At 45.6% G+C, this 18,779-nt stretch overlaps 1 protein-coding gene across 18 annotated transcripts in view; it reads left to right on the forward strand.

Moving 5' to 3' along the window:
* Nucleotides 1-18,779, forward strand: part of SIPA1L1 (signal induced proliferation associated 1 like 1) — a 333,288-nt gene that overhangs the window by 295,926 nt on the left and 18,583 nt on the right. For all 18 annotated transcript variants that reach the window (XM_079768725.1, XM_079768716.1, XM_079768714.1 and 15 more), the window contains 3 exons: nt 1,931-2,373; nt 14,578-14,817; nt 16,373-16,538. In XM_079768725.1, coding sequence (XP_079624851.1) covers nt 1,931-2,373; nt 14,578-14,817; nt 16,373-16,538 — 849 coding nt within the window. The remainder of the gene's footprint in view (nt 1-1,930; nt 2,374-14,577; nt 14,818-16,372; nt 16,539-18,779) is intronic.

Raw genomic sequence — 18,779 nt, forward strand, 5'->3', positions numbered from 1 at the left:
ACGTGGCTGGGGCTGCCAATTCCACAGACAGGTGCAGGGCTGAGGAATTCTGCCCTACAAATACTAAAAATAAACGAAGGTCTGTAACACAAATGTGTTGAGAAAAACTAGAGTAGCACCGGTAAAATAACTGGGATTGATTCTTGTTTAAGGAGGAGAGAGCTTTATTTTTGCACTTTGAGGTGAAACTTGGGTGTCCTCCTCCTGCCACTATCCTCAGCAGACACACACACACACACACACACACACACACAATTCCTTCTCTCCTCTTTTCTCTTAAAATACTATTTTATTCAGCTATCTTTGGAAACCTGATTTCTTTGGTAAACTACAAAACGTTCTAAGTAACTAAGCCACTGTGTAGAAAGGGTTCTGTACTCTTTTTATTAATTGAGATACAATTCACATACCTTAATATTCACTCATTTAAAGTGTACAATTTAGTGGTTTTTTAATATATTCACAGGTTTGTGCCACCAGCACCACCATCTAACCCTAGAAACTTTTATCACCCCAGGGAAACCCTGTACCTCAGTCATCGCCTGACTCTTCCTTCCCCTCCAAGCTCGCGACAGCCACGCACCTGCTTTCTGTCTGTGTGGAAGTGTCTATTCTGGACGTTTCACACGAATGAAACAGAAGGTGTGGCCTTTTATGTCTGGCTTCTTTCACTCAGTTTTGCGTGATGTTTTCAAGATTCATACACGTTGTAACGTGTCAGTACTTCATTTCTTTGTATGACTGAATAATAGTCCATGGTCTAGAAATACCACTATTCCTTATTCCTGTATCAGCCGGAGGACACTTGGGTTGTTTCTGGCTTTTGGCTTCATGAATAACACTGCTGTAAACATGCACATGGAAGTGGTGTGTGAACTTGTTCTCGTTTCTCTTGAGTCGATACTGAGAGTGGTACTGAGCTGTTTGACACAGCAGCGGCCCCAGTTCCCATTCCCACCAGCAGTCCAGCCAGCGTTCTTGTCTGCCCCTTTGATTATAGCATCTTACTGTGTGTGAGGTGTATCTCATGTGGTTTTGATTTGCATTTCCCTAGTGACTAAAGATACTGAGTATATTTTCATGTGCTTGTTGGCCATTTGTATATCTTCTTTGGAGAAATGCCCATTTAAATCCTTCGTCCATGTTTTAATTAGGGTATTTGAAACATAAAAGTTTTTAATTGTGATGAAGTCCAATTTATCATTTTTTTTTCTTTCTTGTGCACTTTTGGGGTCCTCTCTAGGAGACCATTGCATAATCCACGGTCATGAAGATGTACACTTATGTTTTCTTCTAAGAGTTTTACAGTTTTAGCTCTTACATTTACGTCTTTGATCTTTTTGAGTTTATTTTTCTATGTGGAAAGGATCCAACTTAATTCTTTGTGGATATCCACGTGTCCCAGCACCGTCTGTTGAAAAGACTGTTACTGTCCCTTCCCAGCCTCCCCCATTGAGTTCACTTGGCCCCTCTGTATACATCATACCTCTGAGCCCTCCCCAGGAAGCTGTCTCCTAAATAGATGCGAACTGGGGACGTCGGAAAGGAGCTCTCCTTAGGAATAAAGTCTTACATTCTGCCTCTTCTTTACTCTGAGCACAGTAGGTCTTTTCTAATTTTAAAGCCTTTTGGAGGTGTCATTTTTTTATTTATTTTAGGATTAAAATATTGAAGACTAATAACAATTTAGATTTTTTTCTGATTAAAATGATCTCAGTACTGTTCATGCTTTGCCATAAGTGAAATAATGAAAAATGGCTTCTTAAGAAACCATTTCCAGCGCTCTCCGCCATCGAGCCTTCGCCTGGGTCTGTCCAGGCACCTTTGGCCTTGGACCCATCACTAGACATGCCGCGGGTCGTTCTCCCTGTTGTTTTCCTGGTGTTCACGAGGCAGAGCCTGCACGTGAGTAACTCTGCTTCCCCTGCAGCCTGACAGCCACTACTCGAGCCACTCCAGCAGCAACACCCTCTCCAGCAACGCGTCCAGCGCCCACAGCGATGAGAAGTGGTATGACGGGGACCGCACTGAGTCCGAGCTCAACAGCTACAACTATCTGCAGGGCACCTCTGCTGACAGCGGCATCGACACCACCTCCTACGGCCCCAGCCACGGCAGCAGCGCCTCCCTGGGGGCCGCCACGGCCTCGCCTCGCTCGGGGCCCAGCAAGGAGAAAGTGGCCCCCCTGTGGCACAGCTCCAGCGAGGTCATCTCCATGGTGGATCGGACGTTAGAGGCTGAGAGCCACGGCCTGGACCGGAAAGCAGAGTCCTCCCTGAGCCTGGACATCCACAGCAAGAGCCAGGCCGGCTCCAGCCCTCTGACCCGGGAGAGCAGCACTTTCAGCATCAACGACGCTGCTTCCCACACGAGGTAACTGCCCTTCCCTGTGCCCCCTTCCCAGCCCGTCCTGAATCGAGTTCCCGGCCTTGTCCCACTTCATGTGGCTCTGTAGTGTATGGCACGCAGGGGTTTTCCATGCAGTGGCAGTTATTTTTACATATTTAGTGCCTTTTAATTGGCACCAAAATACTCTTCCTCCAATCCTAACACGTTATTATTACTATTATCATTATTATTTGGGGGGGGGGGCAGTTAATTTCCATCCAAGGATGATTTTTAGAGAGAGTGGAAGGAGGGGGTGGGGAGAGAGAGAGAAACACACTGATGTGAGAGAGGCACATCGATCGGGGTCCCTCCCCAACCAGGGCCAGGGGTTGAACCTGCACCCAGGTACGTGCCCTTGACTGGGAATCGAACCTAGGACCCTTCGGTCTGCAGGGCCCACTTTCTAACCATTGAACACACTGACCAGGGCCTAACGCATTAGGTTAAGCTGTGAGAAAGTTTACAGATTCAGTCTTTGTAAAGTTGTCTTTGATTTTATGAAAAATTTCCTTTGTACCAGAATTAGAAGAATTTTATAATTTGGGCTTTCAGCTAGTGATAGAGAAAAGTAGACTAGAACAGTCTTTAGAAGATATTAAAAGAAAGTCTTGACTGTATTTTTAAAAAGGCCTAACATGGCATTATTTACGGTGCTGAACACACCCTTTTCATTGCCTGTCTCCTAGAGAAGAAGACTTACCCCATGTTTACATGGTAATTTTTTCCCATTAATTGGCTCCTGATAGTTATATGGTTGAGGGTGGGGGATATACATCAGAAAAGTGTAGCTAAAATTAGACATACTATCTACCTTTCAAAGTAAGTACATTTTCCCCTGTATTCTTAGGTAGGGAAAATAAATACTAATTTTTATTTCTTCCTTTGGATTTGAGCCTAAAATCCAGAGTATGGAAAGATTTTACTTTCAGGGAGGACACACTCCATTGGTCTCTTAACGGGGCTGATGATCTCTGTGGTGGTTTCTCCTTTACCTGTTACTGTTGTCAGCCATTGATCAGCTTATAGCACAGCATGTAACCTTGCCTGGCCCTCTTTGATTATTATGCCCTAAAGAAAAAATAGCAAAGAAGCTGGATTTAGTTTTACTTTTCAAATGGGAATCTAAGCACAAGATCTGTCAGGGAAACTGCAGATAAACTCCACTTAATCTGGATTTGTTTAACTTGATCAGTTAAATACTCAGTTTTGTAACTGATAAGATTCTTGAGCTTCCCATCTAGTAAAATTCCAGGTTGGCCCAGCATCTCACAGGTTTGCTTCTGTTCGTTGTGGTCGGTCTAGAAACACATGGCCCCCAAACAAAAAGGAAATTGGCGAAGCAGCCTCAGTCAGGAATGCCAGGCACCCAGTGACCTTTCCACAGTTCAGGGAACAGAATGTTGGTGCGTCAAGTGGGTTAAGGAAGTGTTTGGAAAAGTAGAACAGAAAGCCAGGCATCAAGTACCATCCTATATAATAAGAGAGGAATATGCTAATTATCCATTACGCCCTGAGGCATAACGACCAACCTTGTAATGACCAGATCTCGGATCTGCAGGAGGGTGGGGCAGCGAAATACAAGCGGGTGGCCAAGAGCTACAGGAGGGGGCAGGGCAGCAAGCTATGAGAGGTGGGGGGATGGGGGGAGGGAGACGGGGGAGGGGGCGCGGGGAGCTACAGGAGGGTGGGGCAGCGGGCGGAGAGCTACAGGGGGGCAGCAGCAACCTACTGGAGCACGGATTCGTGCGCAGGGCTACTAGTAGTAATATAATATAGAATCATGGGGCACAGAGTTAGGGCATTCACTTGCTGTTGCTGTGTTTTGACATGCGCCATCATCCCATTAACTATAGCCTGTGCTGCGTTGACTTAGAACATTTTGAGTTCAGAATAGTTTCTCGGTTTAGATTGACTCTTGTTTCTTTGGTTTCCGGTTCTTTGTTTTGAAAGGAGGGTGTCCTTTTTAAGAATGATAATTCCATCTGGGGCTGTATCTCTGGTCTAATTTGATGGTGGAAGAAAATCAGTTATTGAGGTCTTGTCTAGTACGGCGTGGGCATGGAGTGGGCTTGGAAAGGGCTAAGCCTCTGAAGACAAAGCACAAAACATTGGCCGCGCCATCTAACAAATCCGATGAATCCCAGGGGCTCTACAAAGTCCCCCTGGAAAGCAGGCACCTGGGATTGCATTCTCTGAATGTGCTGACCAGGGCAGCCTGACGACCTCCGAGGATTACCCACATTTTCTGCTTCAGACTGACCATGCAGAAAGTATTTAAGTCATCCTGTAGAAATAACTCTTGTGTTGAAAGTCAAACTCACTGGAGAAGAGAAGAACGTAGCCTTGCAGGGATGATGGCGTCACAGTCGTTTCTCGACTCTGGTAAACGGGATGCTGTGTGACTTCAGTCTGTTGATCGTGGCAGAGCGAGCTGGATGATCAGAGCCTCAGCAGCCTGCCTTTTCTGGAGGAAAGGGGGATGTAGCCACCAAGTGCACATCACTGGAGGAACCAAAATCACTGCAAATTAGAGTGTGTGTGTCCCCGGAAGACAGGAGCCGCAATTAACAGGGAGGTCCCTTGACAGTGCATGAAAGCGCTTGTACCTGGGACTTGGTGACAGAACCCAAATTACAGTGATTAAGCTCCACTGTGTTTCTCCCGGGCTGTGTGCCTGCCCACCCTGTCCTCCGGTCTCCCTGTTGACGATTGTGCAGGGTTTTTTGTGGCGCCCCATGAGAGCTTCGTTAATGTAGGTTGGTAATTGCATAGGATTGTTCTAGTCGAATGTCATTAAGAGAAGCCATACACACCAACTTTCTACAATTAAAAAGTTTATTAATTGCTCTAAAGTGTTGCTCATTAAAAAAAGTGTTTTCTATAAGGTTTGGAAAGTTAGGAAAAGGTTTTAATTTTTTTTAAGTAGCTGTTTCACTTTCTAGTTTTAAAATGAATCTCACAGTAAAGTTATTTGTGGTAAGCATAGGAGAGATAGGAGAGGTGACGATAGTTCTAATTTTAATGCACTTTCACCAACTGGGTCACTCTTTTGCCGGAGTTCTGATCTTGGCTGTAGGCAGCGCCAGTTTGTGTGGTGACCAGAGACTTCCCTAGTCTAGTCCTGGTAACCAGCGGTATTGCCAGTGTTAGAACTAGGTTAAAGAACACACATTTTAAAGCTAGAAACCCCACCATGTACTTGCATATACGCAGCTCTGCTGTAACGTCCTCACCTGACCTGGTTGAGTGCCCAGATTTCTGCACCCATTCTGCCTTCCTCTTGCTTCCATAGGTCCCTCAGGTAGCCAATTAGTACCCACTCATGTGACCACATACACACCCTTACTGCCGTCCAGTTCAAGAGGATTTCCCACCCAGTACGTGCATCCTGAACACCTCTGCAGAGCGTGTGCCACTGTGAGCTAATAATAGTTGCTCAATTCATTTTGCTGAGCAAATAGGAATAACTTCCTCCTTAGTGTCCCCACTTTTTGCATGATGACTCCAGGCCCTTAATTAAGAAACCATTTCAAACACAGCATAAACCCTCAATCCCTGACTCCTGGAAAGCACTCTGACATTTCAGAGCTTTTTGTGCAGAAGGGTCCGCCTTGGCAGGAGCTGCAGCACCTTTGCAGACAGGTGTGTGTGAGAGCACACACGGAAGGTCCTGCACAGCCTGACTTTTCAGTAAAGTCATTTCTGTGTAAGAATTATTTTTTAATCTGCAAAATATAATAAGGAGGGACTTTATCGCAGCTTATAGGCAAATATCAACCCAATCGGGATATAGGTCAGTCAGTGTCTGAGCTTCACTGGGGGGCGGGTTAAAGGCCAGGAGAAGTGCCTGCCCACAGTGGTCAGTGCATTTCAGCTTCATGGATGTGCTTTTTCTGGTTAACCTAATAAGTTAAACTGTTCATGCCGGAAAAACCAAATGCTCCCTGAGAGGAGGGGTGAAGAAGGACTTCTTTATATTTAGTTTACATGAACACAAAGGCATGGCCTGAGCTGGTGTGTTCCTCTGTGTGTGGTTACAGCTGGGTGGTTAAACCTCACTCTTTGGCATCCTGCATATGTGCCTTCCTTCTTTATTCAGAAATTATCCCATTGTCTTTATCTTTAGCATTTCTCTCTTAAATCTCTCCTTCCTGGAATTTTTTTTTTTACTTGCTTACAATTCCTTGCCTCTCGTCTATATTTTTTAAGGTGAGAATATGATTTTTCCATGTTTTATGGGCTAATTCATAATTGAAGAGTGTAGCCTCGAAATGGTAAGCCCAGGACTTCTCTTCAACCTGTGGGGGGCGGGGGGGGGGAGGCAGTTCGCCTTACATTCACGGATCATTTCCATGGGTCATTTTCGCCTTGTGGTTCTGCACATGGTTAACAGGCAGGATTCTATTTTAATTTGCAGCAGGACTGCAGGTGATCTGTCCTAAGCTTTCTGTCCCCATTTCTTCCGGCTCGGGAGTGGGTGACTATTTTATCCAGAACTTCAGTGATGTCCAGCTAACCTCAAAGATGAACAAACAACCATTGTAGTTGAAATTTCAAGTGAGCATTGAGAGAATGAGGCCCCTGTCAAGCCACAGATGTCAGGTTGCATGATGCAGACCTCACCAGCAGAGTTTACCATTGCTGTGTTCTATGGAGCAACTAATCCGTTTATTCAGTGGATAAGGAAAGCCCAGATTCTCCAGATGCCATTCCATCATCAGACCAGAAGGATTCTGAAAGGACAGAGTCTGTTCCTTGTCATATTTAAGCCATCCTACCCAGATGAGAATTTATCCCATTGCTTCAAAGGGATGTTATACCTAGCTCTGCTGTAATATCCTCATCTATCTCATTGCTTCTTAAGGGATGCTCTTAAGAAGAGAGATTGCATAACCTTTTCTAAGTAATTTTAGTACGTAAGTCCTCTTCCTCTTCAAAATTTTGTCCCATGTCTACCTATTTGAAATTCCTCTAGTTGTAGCTTAAATATACAATTAAGAAATAATAAATGGTTTTTTGGGGGGGAGCGCTGAGTCTTTTCTAAACATGATATGAAATTTTTAGGCACCAGGTCAGAGCCCATTGGAAAACAATTTTTTAAAAAAGAATGGAACTTCGTAACAGCCCTCCCCTTCCCCGCAAGTGGAGAGAGAAATACAGGGAAAGTAGATTTGGATGCTGAGATCCAGGTCTAAGTCTTGGTTCTGTTGACCAGCTGTGCTGCCTTCGAGCAGTCATGCCGTTCTACTGAGCTTGACCCTGATCCTTAATCTAATAATAGCTGGTCCACTTATTCAGTGGTTGTTTTCATGTGTTTGTTGAGAGTAAAAATAGTTGTCAAATGTATTGCAAACTGTAAATGTCCTTTTAAAACAGAAGGTTTTCTGCCTTTTTTTTTTTTAAGTTCTCCATCGCCTACCTTAATGCAGTTATGGAGCTACTTTCTCTTTGACAAATATGTATCTCACTCACCTTCTCTTTTATATAACCGATTTTATAATCATACTAGGGGTCTGGTGCATGAAATTTGTGCACTGGGCAGGAGGGTCCCTCAGCCTGGCCTGTGCCTTCTCTCACAGTCCGGGACCCCTCACCCCTTACCACCTGCCTGCTTGCTGCTCCTTACCACTCGGCTCACTGCTCCTTAGCACTGCTGCAGAGGTGGGAGAGGTTCCCACCACTGCTGCTGTGCTCGCCAGCCGTAAGCCTGAGCAGCGCAACCCCTGTGGGAGCGCACTGACCACCAGGGGGCAGCTCCTGTGGTCCCCTGTCTACTGGCAGCCCTGCTCCTGCTGCCGCCCCTCCCACATGCTGACAGCATGGACAATTGGGGCCGGCACCAGCAGTGGGTGCAAGCAGAACCATTGCCGTCAGCAGGTGCAAGTGGCAGCTGCTGCCCTGATCACCCCTCAGGAGCAGGGGAAGGTGGAGAACCCCTGAGGGGTGATTGGGGCCGGCACCAGGTCCCAGCAGCAGGTGCAAGCAGGGCCGGTGCGCGGGAGCAAAGAATTTTCTGTAACCACCAGAGGCTCGCCCCGATGACAGCGACTGGCGCCCCGCCTTTGTCTGGCGCCCCTGCTCACCTGCTCCACTATCCCACCACGGCCGAAACCCACCATGTTCCGCGTACGCCCCCTGGTGGTCAGCGCACATCATAGTGACCAGTTGTTCAGTTGTTCTGCTGTTTGGTCTATTTGCATATTAGCCTTTTATTATATAGGATAGGATTTTTGCTTCTCAATTTCCCTTCTTTGTTTTCTCTATCCTTTTGAGATGCCAAACCTGGACATGACACTCTTTTCAGCTATACCTAATAAAATGGTAATATTTATAGTTATCTTGGTAGCTTCCTACTAAGTAGCTCAGCATTACAGACGCATTCAACTTGCGGTCCACAGTGACCCCTGAGGCCTCTTCTGCTTCATATGCGTTGCCTAGTTTCCTATGCTTTATGTAGTAGTGTGCTCTTGTACTTAGTAACTGTCTCCCTGTTACAGATGAGCAGTTTTCTCTACTGCAATCATTTGGCTGTCCTGTTGCCAGTTTAATCATTCTGACTTAACTTATTTCTTTTCTTCCCAATCATCTAGAATTAGTGTCTTCTGAAGCCCTCCTAAATTGTAGAGCCCAGTATTGGAGAGAATTGGCTACTGCTAGACACTGTGGGAAGACACAGACCTCCTCGGTCATTATCCTCCACATCATCTGTCACCCGAAGGCTTACTTGTTGTTTGTACAAGTAATCACAGGAAACCCTACCAGCTTCCTCTCCTCGGTATAGGCCACCATCCAGCCTTTGCCACAGCCATTTGGCAGGTGACTAATTGCCGCCCTCCCCCTTAGCAGGCCCAGCCTGACCGAAATCCTTTTCTTTGTGTCCTACCTGCACGGCCGGTGACTCCATGTGTTTCCCTGGGTGGCTCTCAGCAGCACAGCAGTGGCTGGCAGGTGCTTCCACCGGAGGGTGGTCTCCGTGACGATGCAGATCAGTTCCCAGGCCTTCACAGCTTGGGCACTCAGGGCTCAGATTTAATGTTCGGCCTGCCCCGTCCTGTGTGGTTCGTCCCTTTGCAAGGTCCCCAGGTAGGTGTATGTCTTCCTTTGTCAAGTGACAACTGCTGTGACCTACGCCCTTTCTGCGCCCTCTCCTGTAACAGAGCCAGCTGCGGGCCTTTGCTCGTGGCTTCACCAGGTGAAGATGAGCAGTTTGGACGGATTCAGGTTGTCCCAGAGCCTCAGTCACCTCGTTGCCTCTTCTCCTTTTTCTCTGTGGGGTGTCGTGTATGTGTGTGCATCCGCTCTTCCTCTTCAAAATTCATGTTGTGGAATGACCAAATGCACCTAAGGTTGCTCCAATTTCAGGAAAGCGGAACTGTCCTGTCATTTATAAAGCGTAAAGCCAGCCTCCTCCTGTGGAATCCAGAAACACGCTAAATTTTTAGTGGTTTCCCCAGTTTGGTCATGCTCATGGCTAAATGTACTTTTGATATAACGAGAAAAGAGCAGAGGTTGTTGCCACACATACATACCTGTGGCTGTCTCTTCTTGTTCCATCACCGTCTCACGCAGTCCCTGTAGCGAGACCTAACTTGCCGTGGGTAAAACCGCATTGTGTTGCGTTACCAGGAAATCTCCAAGAGAATGGAACAGGCCAGCCACACAGTTCCCCTTTGAAAGTGTGAAGCTGACAATGTCATTGTAGTTGTTTTGTCTCTGCCTCTCGGAGAAGTAATGTTTGTAATTAAATTCAGACAGGACGGAAAGAGCTCTTAACACTGTATATATTATTTATGTATTGCTCTTGGCTTTTACGTGTCTAAGCCTTTTCTATAACTGTCCCCGTTATGCAGTGTATGCATTTGGCTAAAGCCAGCATAGCTATTTTGTAAAACATGGAGGAATGATTTGTAAGTTAACAGATGATACAACCTCCTTTCTGTTCTCATGGCTAATTATTTCTGTTCTGACCAAACATTTAGGCTTTGAAAGCCTCAGGGTTTTGAATACCGATGTTATCATATCAAGATACTGTTGCCGAGAAAGGTAAAATATGGGCAGTTCATATGTACAGTGGTTTTCAGCATGAGTCAGGGACCACAGCATCAGCCCGGCACGCCTTAGAAGTGCAAATTCTCATGTCACTGCACCCCACCCAACCTACTCAATCAGATTCTCGGGTGGGGCCCTGTCATTTCTATTTTAACACTTATTTAAAGTGTGAGAACCAGCTCTAGTCATTCTAACGCGTTGCACTCAATTGTGGATACTAATCAAGGCAGGTAAAGCAAGCACGTGACTACCCACGCTGAGAGATGTGTACATTAGACCCTGATTCTTTGCATTTCACTTTATCAAAATCTGCTTCAGACACTAACCACGACATTGAATGGGGTAGGTATAGTAGGTGAAAAAGTCTGCAAAGCACAGATTGGATCTCGCCGCTACGTAGCTAACAAAGCGCCTGTCATTGTTTTGAAGTGTCCCCAAGGCTGCACTCCACCCCTGCTGAAGCTGGTCCCTGTGTCATGCGTGTGGCTGTTAGTCTGGGTCTCCGTGTTACCCCTCTGAGTTTGCCTGCCTCTGTCTTTGTGTGTCTGTCCCCGCTTCCTTTTTACTTCTGGGTCACCTTACCCGTCAGTCTCTCTCTATAACAGAAACCTACTATTATTTTGTTCTTACTGATCTAATGTACTGCTCTTATGCAAGAGTTTTGCATTCCCTTTTCTTAATTTCAAAAGCAAACAAGTGGGATAATTTGTTACCAAGAGGTAAAAACTGAGATTGCATTGCTTTTCAATTGAGGTGAGAGAAATTGTGAGGGGTTTTTTCCTTCCCCCTCGAGCTCCTTTTGCTTTAATTTACTGTGATTTCACTGAAGTACAACGTGCATACACGAGTGTCCATCGAGATGACTTTTCACAATGTGAACATACCCACGCAATCACTACCCAGATCAAGAACGGGAACATTCCCGACATCCAGACACCCTTCCTCCCCCACGCCTTCCCCAGTCACTCCCGCCTCCTCCCAATGTAAACACAGCCCTGACTCCTGAAATCCCCGGCTCGGGATACCGATCTGGGGCTTTATAGAAGTGGAATCAGACCATATGTTTTATTCTGCGTCTGTGTCTACAAGTCAGCCTTCTGCTGGTGAGATTCATGCAGGTAGCAGGAGTTTGCTTTCATTGCTGTGGTATAATTACATTGTGGGGAACATCACAGCTCATTCATCCACTCTACAGTTGGTGAACATTTTGAGGGTTTCCAGTTTGGGGATAGTACAGATTCTTATATGTGATATTTGGTACACGGTATGTATGTATTTCTTTCAGGTGCTAACCTAGGAGTGGGATTGCTACGTCATTAGAGATACACACACACACACACACACACACACACACACACACACACACACACTCAATTGTCACAGAGACTGAACCAGTTTGCTGAAGTGGCTGTAACAGGTATCACTCCCACCAGTCATGTATAAGAGTTCTAATTGATTCACATCCTTTCTAGCACTTAATATTGTAAGTCGGTAATTTTAGTCATGCTGCTGGATGTGCAGCGGTCCCTCCTTGCGGCTATAATTTGCATTTTCTTGGTAGCTGATGACACGGAGCACGAATGTTTATTGGGTTTTTTAGATATCCTCTTTTGTGGAAATCCTATCAAATCTTTGCTCATTTTTCTATTGGGTTGTCTTAGTTCTGTATTCTAGATAGGAGCCCATAGCTGGATATATATTTTTACATACAGGATGTCCCCCCAAAATGTATACACACTTTTTTCTGATAGCTCAATAGATGTTTCTTTCTTTTCAGATTTAGCCCATTGGAATTAATAATTACTCAAAGTGTTTATACATTTTGGGGGGATACCCTATATGTTCTCTTATTCTTTACCTTTAGATGAATAGAAGTTCTTTTAATGGCAGTCCCTTTCCTTTATGATCCCATTAAAGATCTTCTGCTTCTATCAGAAAAAAATGTTCTTCTATGTTCTAGTCCAGAATCTTCAGATTTACATGTAAATGCACAATCCTTTTTACCTGTATGTGCTATCTCAGGACCATTAGAGTGCAGGGGGTTTTGTTTATTTTTCTTGTCTTTTTTGTTTTATGTATTTTCCCCTTAGTTCTCTATTCTAGAATAGTTTCTGATTTACAGAAAGCTGCACAGGTAGTAAAGAGAGCTCCCCAGGACCCCTCACCAGTCTCCCACATGACTGTAGTACAGTGTCATCGCTGAGGAAGCCATAGTGATATGTCATTATTAGCTAATGACCGTGCGTCGTTCAGACCAGGACCATCAGTTTTTGATTAATGAAACTGCAGCTGAGGGATGCTCTGAGACCACATCCTCCTAACTAACTCTTCCAGTTAGTGACCAAGTCCATCACCCTAAAGAGTCAGCTGTCGTTGGTCCCAGCCTGAGCTGGAGAACTCAGCAGGACTCCCGAGTGTACACTTGGATCCTGTGAGATCATGGGTAGAGAGTGCGGAAATCCTCAATTGAAGGCCCTCAGCTTGTGGTCAACTTAAACTCTCACCCCTAGTATTCTGCCTTTCTGAGTTTTAAAAGTATAAGGAGTAGCCTTCTCAAGTTTTATGGACTTCAGTTTTAAACTATATTGATGATGAACAGCTTTCTAACTTTTATTTTTAGTCACATTCTGTACATTATTTATCTTACAACTGGAGTTTGTACCTTTTGACCCCCCTCACCCATTTCATCTCCCCTACCTCTGGCAACCACCAATCTGGTTTTTAGATTACATGTGAAAGTGAGATCATGCAGTATTTGTCTTTGTCTGACTTATTTCTCTTAGCATAACCCCCTCAAGGTCTACTCGTGTTATTGCAAATGGCAGGGTTTTCTTTTTGTTATGGCTGAATAATCCATTGTGTGTATATAATATACCACATTTTCTTTATCCATTCAGTCATTGATGGACAGTTAGGTTGCTTTCATGTCCTAGCTATTGTAAATAATGCTGCAGTGAGCACAAGGGGCACAGATATCGCAAGATGGTATTTTTGAGAAGTGGAATTTCAGGATCATATGTTAGTTCTTTTTTTATTTTTATTTTTTGAGGAACTGTTTGAGGAACCTCCATACTGTTTTCCATAGTGGTTGCACCAATTTATAATCCCACCAACAGTGCATAATGGTTCCCTTTTCTCCACATCCTTGCCCACATTTGTTATTTCTTGTCTTTTTGATAATGACCATGCTAACAGGTTATTATGGTTTTGATTTGCATTTCCTGGTGCTTAGTGCCACTGGGCATCTTCTCCTGCACCTGTTGGCCATCTGCATGTCTTAGAAATGACGTCTATTCCGATCCTCTGCCCATTTTTTAATCTATTTGTTTTTCTCCTGTTGAGTTGTTTGATATATACCACGGTAGTACAGGGATATTAACCCCTTATAGGTAGGTATTGTCTCTCATTTTGTAGGTTGCCTTTTTATTTTGTTGATGGTATTTTTTGCTGTAAGCAGCTTTTTAAATTGATGCAGTCCCACTTGTTTGTTTTTGCTTTTGTTTCCTTTGCTTTTGCTGTCAAATCCAAAATATCATTGCCAAGACTGAAGTCAGAGAACTTCCCTCCTATTGTTTCCTTCTAGGAGTTTTACGGGCTCAGATCTTGTACTTCAGTATTTAATCCGTGTTGAGTTGGTTTTTGTGTGCCGTGTAAGAAAGCTCATTCTGATGAACAGCTTTCTCTAGAGAGTCAGTGTTCGTGCAGGTGCTGTGGATGTGAGTGTAAGCTGTACGCCTGACCGGTCTCCTCTCCTGTTCTCGGCATGGGCCTGGCAGCGTCGCCATAACCCCTGGTTCTGAGGAAGTCAAGACAGACAGACGGCCCTGAGACTGCTGGGCCTTTGCGGCAGGCTCTCCCCCACTTGCCTCCTGTAGACTTCCCTGTAGCAAACCTAAGAGGTGCCAGCGTGTTTCAGAGTCTCACTGTCCTACTTTTGACTGTAAAGTGCAGACTGATCCCCCTGACCACCTTTCACTCTGACAGCAGACATTTAAATTGTAGTGAGAAAGCCCGGAAGGCCGGCCAGCCGGCCCCATTCATGTTCCATGAAATAGCCGTTGTTCCTAACCCGCCGCAGCCCTGTCCTGATGACACCCCGCTGATGTACTGACCCCTTGTCTCTGCCCTGCTTCTCCTCAGCACCATGAGCTCCCGCCACTCCGCCAGCCCCGTGGTCTTCACCAGTGCCCGGAGTTCCCCTAAGGAAGAGCTTCATCCGGCCACCTCCTCGCAGCTTGCACCCTCCTTCTCCTCTTCCTCGTCCTCCTCGTCTGGGCCTAGGACTTTCTACCCTCGCCAGGGCGCGACTAGCAAGTACCTGATTGGATGGAAAAAACCCGAAGGAACCATAAATTCTGTGGGATTTATGGACACAAGAAAGTAAGAATTCTTTTGTTTCTCTTACTGGATGGTTTGCTTTTAACATGACAGAGAACAGAAAAGTTTGAGGCAATTTTCTGTGGCTGAGGTAGCCAGGCTGGGAGGTAGGGAAGGATTGATATGGTAGGGAGATTATTATTATTGTTGTTATTTTGGTTAATCCTCACCTGAGGATATTTTTTCATTAAATTTTAGAGAGAGTAGAAGGAAGGGAGGGAGGGAAGTGGGGAGAGAGAAACAGCGACCTGAGAGAGACTCATGTTGGTTGCCTCCCACATGTGCCCCGACCACGGCAGGGCATCGAACTTGCAACCCAGGTATGTGCCCTCGAGTAGGAGTCAAACCCGTGAGCATTCGGTGCATGGGCCCAAGTTCTAATCACTGAGCAGCACTTATTTTTTTTCTAAGTAAAACTTGTCTTAAATTATCTCTCCCACTCCATTCCTTAAATAAGATGTATTGCAATATATTCAGATTTGAGAGTCTTAGATCTCCTAGGAAACAGTACATTCGTATCCCCTTATCCATGGGGGATACGTTCCACAACCCCCAGTGGATGCCTGAAGCTGCAGGTAATACCGAACCCTGTATACTAGTATACTGTGGTGTGTTTTTTATACATTCATACCTTTGATAGTTTAGTTTGTAAATTAAGCACAGTATGAGATTAACAACAATAACTAATTATAAAATAGCACAATTATAACAAAGTTATGTGAATGTGGTCTCTCTGTGATAACGATTTGATAGCTGGGGCAGCTAGGAGGTAACTAATGGGTGGGTAGTGTACCCATCTGGGGATACGTGGGACAAAGGGATGATTCACGTGTCGGGCAGGAAGGTACAGGTTTCATTCACACAACTCAGAATGGCACACAGTTTAGAACAAGAATTGCTTATTTCTGGATTCTTGAATTTAATACTTTTGGATCATGGTTGACCCTGGGTAAATGTAACCACAGGAAGCAAAACCTCGGGTAAGAGGGAAGATGGTATGTCTGAAGAACGAATTTCAGAAAAATCAACCCTCTGGTGCAAAGATCCCCCCCCCCCCCTCCGCTTCCCTTTGGTGGTATTAATCACAGCCTCCCCATCTGGTTCTTAACTGGGCCAGGAGGCACCAGAGGGAACATTGGAAAGTAAGTGACTACATGTATATAAAGGACTGACTATAAAGGACTTTTTACAAAGTAGTACAGCAAAAAAAGAATAAATGATTCACTCAATTACATTGTTTTTGTCTGCACAAAGATTGCATTTGGGATTTATACCCTGTGTCTTTTATTAAAAAGTCTGTTGCTAATTTTGGCTTGGTAGAGCTAATTGTTTCCTGTAAAAGAGTGATTTTTTTCATTAGACTTTTTAGTTTATGTTTCAAATTGGTTTCATTTCTTTAACAATAATTTATCCGAGTGGCTTCCAATGTAATTGAACAGAAGTAATTCTTCTTTTCTCTCCTATAACATCTCTCCAATGACTTACATCCTTCCCAGCCCACTGTGACCTTCAGTTCACTGGACTGATTCAGTTCATACCACCTCTCTCCTTTTTCAAGGCGTCATCAGAGTGATGGCAATGAAATAGCCCACGCCAGGCTGCGGGCCTCCACCAGGGACCTCCGAGCATCTCCTAAGCCAACCTCCAAGTCCACTATTGAGGAGGATCTCAAGAAACTCATCGACCTTGAAAGCCCAACTCCCGAATCCCAGAAGAACTTTAAGGTACAAGACAGAGCTTGGGGCAAATAGCAGTTAGAGAGAGGCCAGATGGGCCGGAGCTGCTCGCCACAGTCACTCCCTCCAAAAAGTTGGTTCCCAGCTCCTCCCCATTGAATCCCCTTCCCACCATCACCCAGTCTCCCAATAATTAGCTCACAGTGTTTTCCAAATGTTCTGTTCCTGCAGCGACATCCCTTTAGTCCGGGTGGATGTCCGCCTGTCCTACCCCCAGGGTTCTTTCTCCTCCCAGGGTTCCCTGCTCGGTGCACAAGCAGCTCTTTCTTGAACGTTACTCTCCGAGTGCCATTGTTCCTCGGAACTCCACAGGGGCGTCTGGGGCCCCTCGTCAGACAGACATTTTTCTCTAAGGGCTTTAGTCCTTCTATCCAAAGGGCTCCCCTTCCTGTGTGCCCACAGCACTCTGCACCCTGGCCTGCTTCTGCCCCAACGCTGGCCCTACCCCGGGTGCTCTAGTCCAGCCAACGGTCTGCACACTCACCTTCAGAACCTCCAGGCTCTCTCCACTTCATAAAGCCTCCTCCCCCTCCCTCTCAGAAGTCCAGGCTGCAGGGCCTTCTCTAGAACCCAGGCCCCGCCCATCCAGTCCCAGAACCCATTCCCCCTCCCTGTTTGCTTGGAACTGGTTTGTGTGTCAGTGGCTGCACCTTTGCGTAGGCATGGGGAAGGTTTGTTCCGCTCACCTCAGCTTGGACTCTCTGCTCTTGTCCCCGGAGGTGAGCAGCGCTCAGGGCTTGGAGCCCGTGTGTGGTGAGCGGGGCCCAAAGGGATTCACCGTGAGTATAAGGCACTTCTGTCTGCAGTAGCGGGCAGTCCCAGGAAAAGGGCGTCTACCCAGGAAGGTGGCAGTGAACGTGACGTGTTCTGTTCACCAGGTTCTTAGATGAATGATTTGCAGTCTGTTTGACGTGACTGGCAGGCTTCATTTAAGAACTTGGGGGATTTATTAAATTTATTAAATGGAAGCTCGACTATTAACTACTCCCCACTCGCAGACTGTGATCAAAAGCGGGGAGCACGTCCTGCAGGAGCCCAGTGGTCGCGTCCCCTTCGGGCGTTCTCAGCACACGTGCGTCTTCCTCCAGGCGGGCGGACACACCTCCTGAACTTACAGTCAGCATCGACAGCACTGAGGTGGACTCCAAAGCCCATTCTCGAGTTTTGCAAAAGAAGTGATTTATTAACATAAACATTAAGATCATAAATCATGTTAAAGATTTGCCATTCTTGATTTCTGTTCTATAAGCCAGCACTTCACAGTTCTGACTCATCACCCGGGGTACAAACCGTTTCCTTAGCAACCTCGCAAAGGATAGCACTTAAAATTTCTTTATCCATCAAAACCCAATGAAGTGTATTAAATGTTTAAGGACCAGTTTAAAAATAAAAATTATTTTACATTTTTCCTTTGATTTAGAGGAAAGTAAAACTTGCCATGAAAGAAATCTGTCCTCCAAGTCTTAGTGTGACGTTTTTGGAAAGGGGCAAGTTTAACGCTCGCGTTCTTCTGATTCACTCCTGCGCTGGAAGTAATTGAAAGCAAATGTCCGTTTTGCTGTTATTTTAGGTCTTGGCTTTTATTTCCAAAATGAATTACTTTAACATTCCTATTTGAAGCAGGGGTGCACGTTCTTTAAGCTGTGATTATGTGACTGTCAGACCCTCTAAAAGTAAATCCTTCTGCTGAAACTATTACTATAAAAAGGCTGGAAGCAGGAGCTGGAAATAGCCTGTTTTCTCTCCAATCCCATCCTTTCTGGTTTGGTTTCAAGATGAGCTCAGCTAAGTAGCTCTGTGTGTCTTCGGAGGCTGACTGAATGCCCGTGGCTCTGCTGTGTCAGGAAGGCCAGCGTGCCCTGGAGAACCTTCCAGGTCACACCCGGCTCACGGCTCCAGGCCACTGCATCAGGCTCCACATGCCAGGAGCGGCAGCTTCAGGCTGTGAGCCTTGGAGCCACTCACACCACGTTGGCTTTATCGGCCAGCAAGAAACCTCTTTGGCAGGCAGAGATGGGACAACGCCATTTTCTTTTTCTTTTTTAAACCAAAGCTTTTTAAAAATGTTTTTATTGCTTTTAGAGGAAGGGAGAAGGAGAAAGAGATAAAAACATCAATGATGAGAGAGAACATTGATCGGCTGTCTCCTGTATGCCCCCTACTGGGAATCAAGCCCATAACCCGGGCATGTGCCCTGACGGGGAATGGAACGGTGACCTATTGGTTCAT

This window comes from Cnephaeus nilssonii (assembly GCF_951640355.1).
Source record: "Cnephaeus nilssonii genome assembly, chromosome: 4".
Classification (NCBI taxonomy): domain Eukaryota; kingdom Metazoa; phylum Chordata; class Mammalia; order Chiroptera; family Vespertilionidae; genus Cnephaeus; species Cnephaeus nilssonii.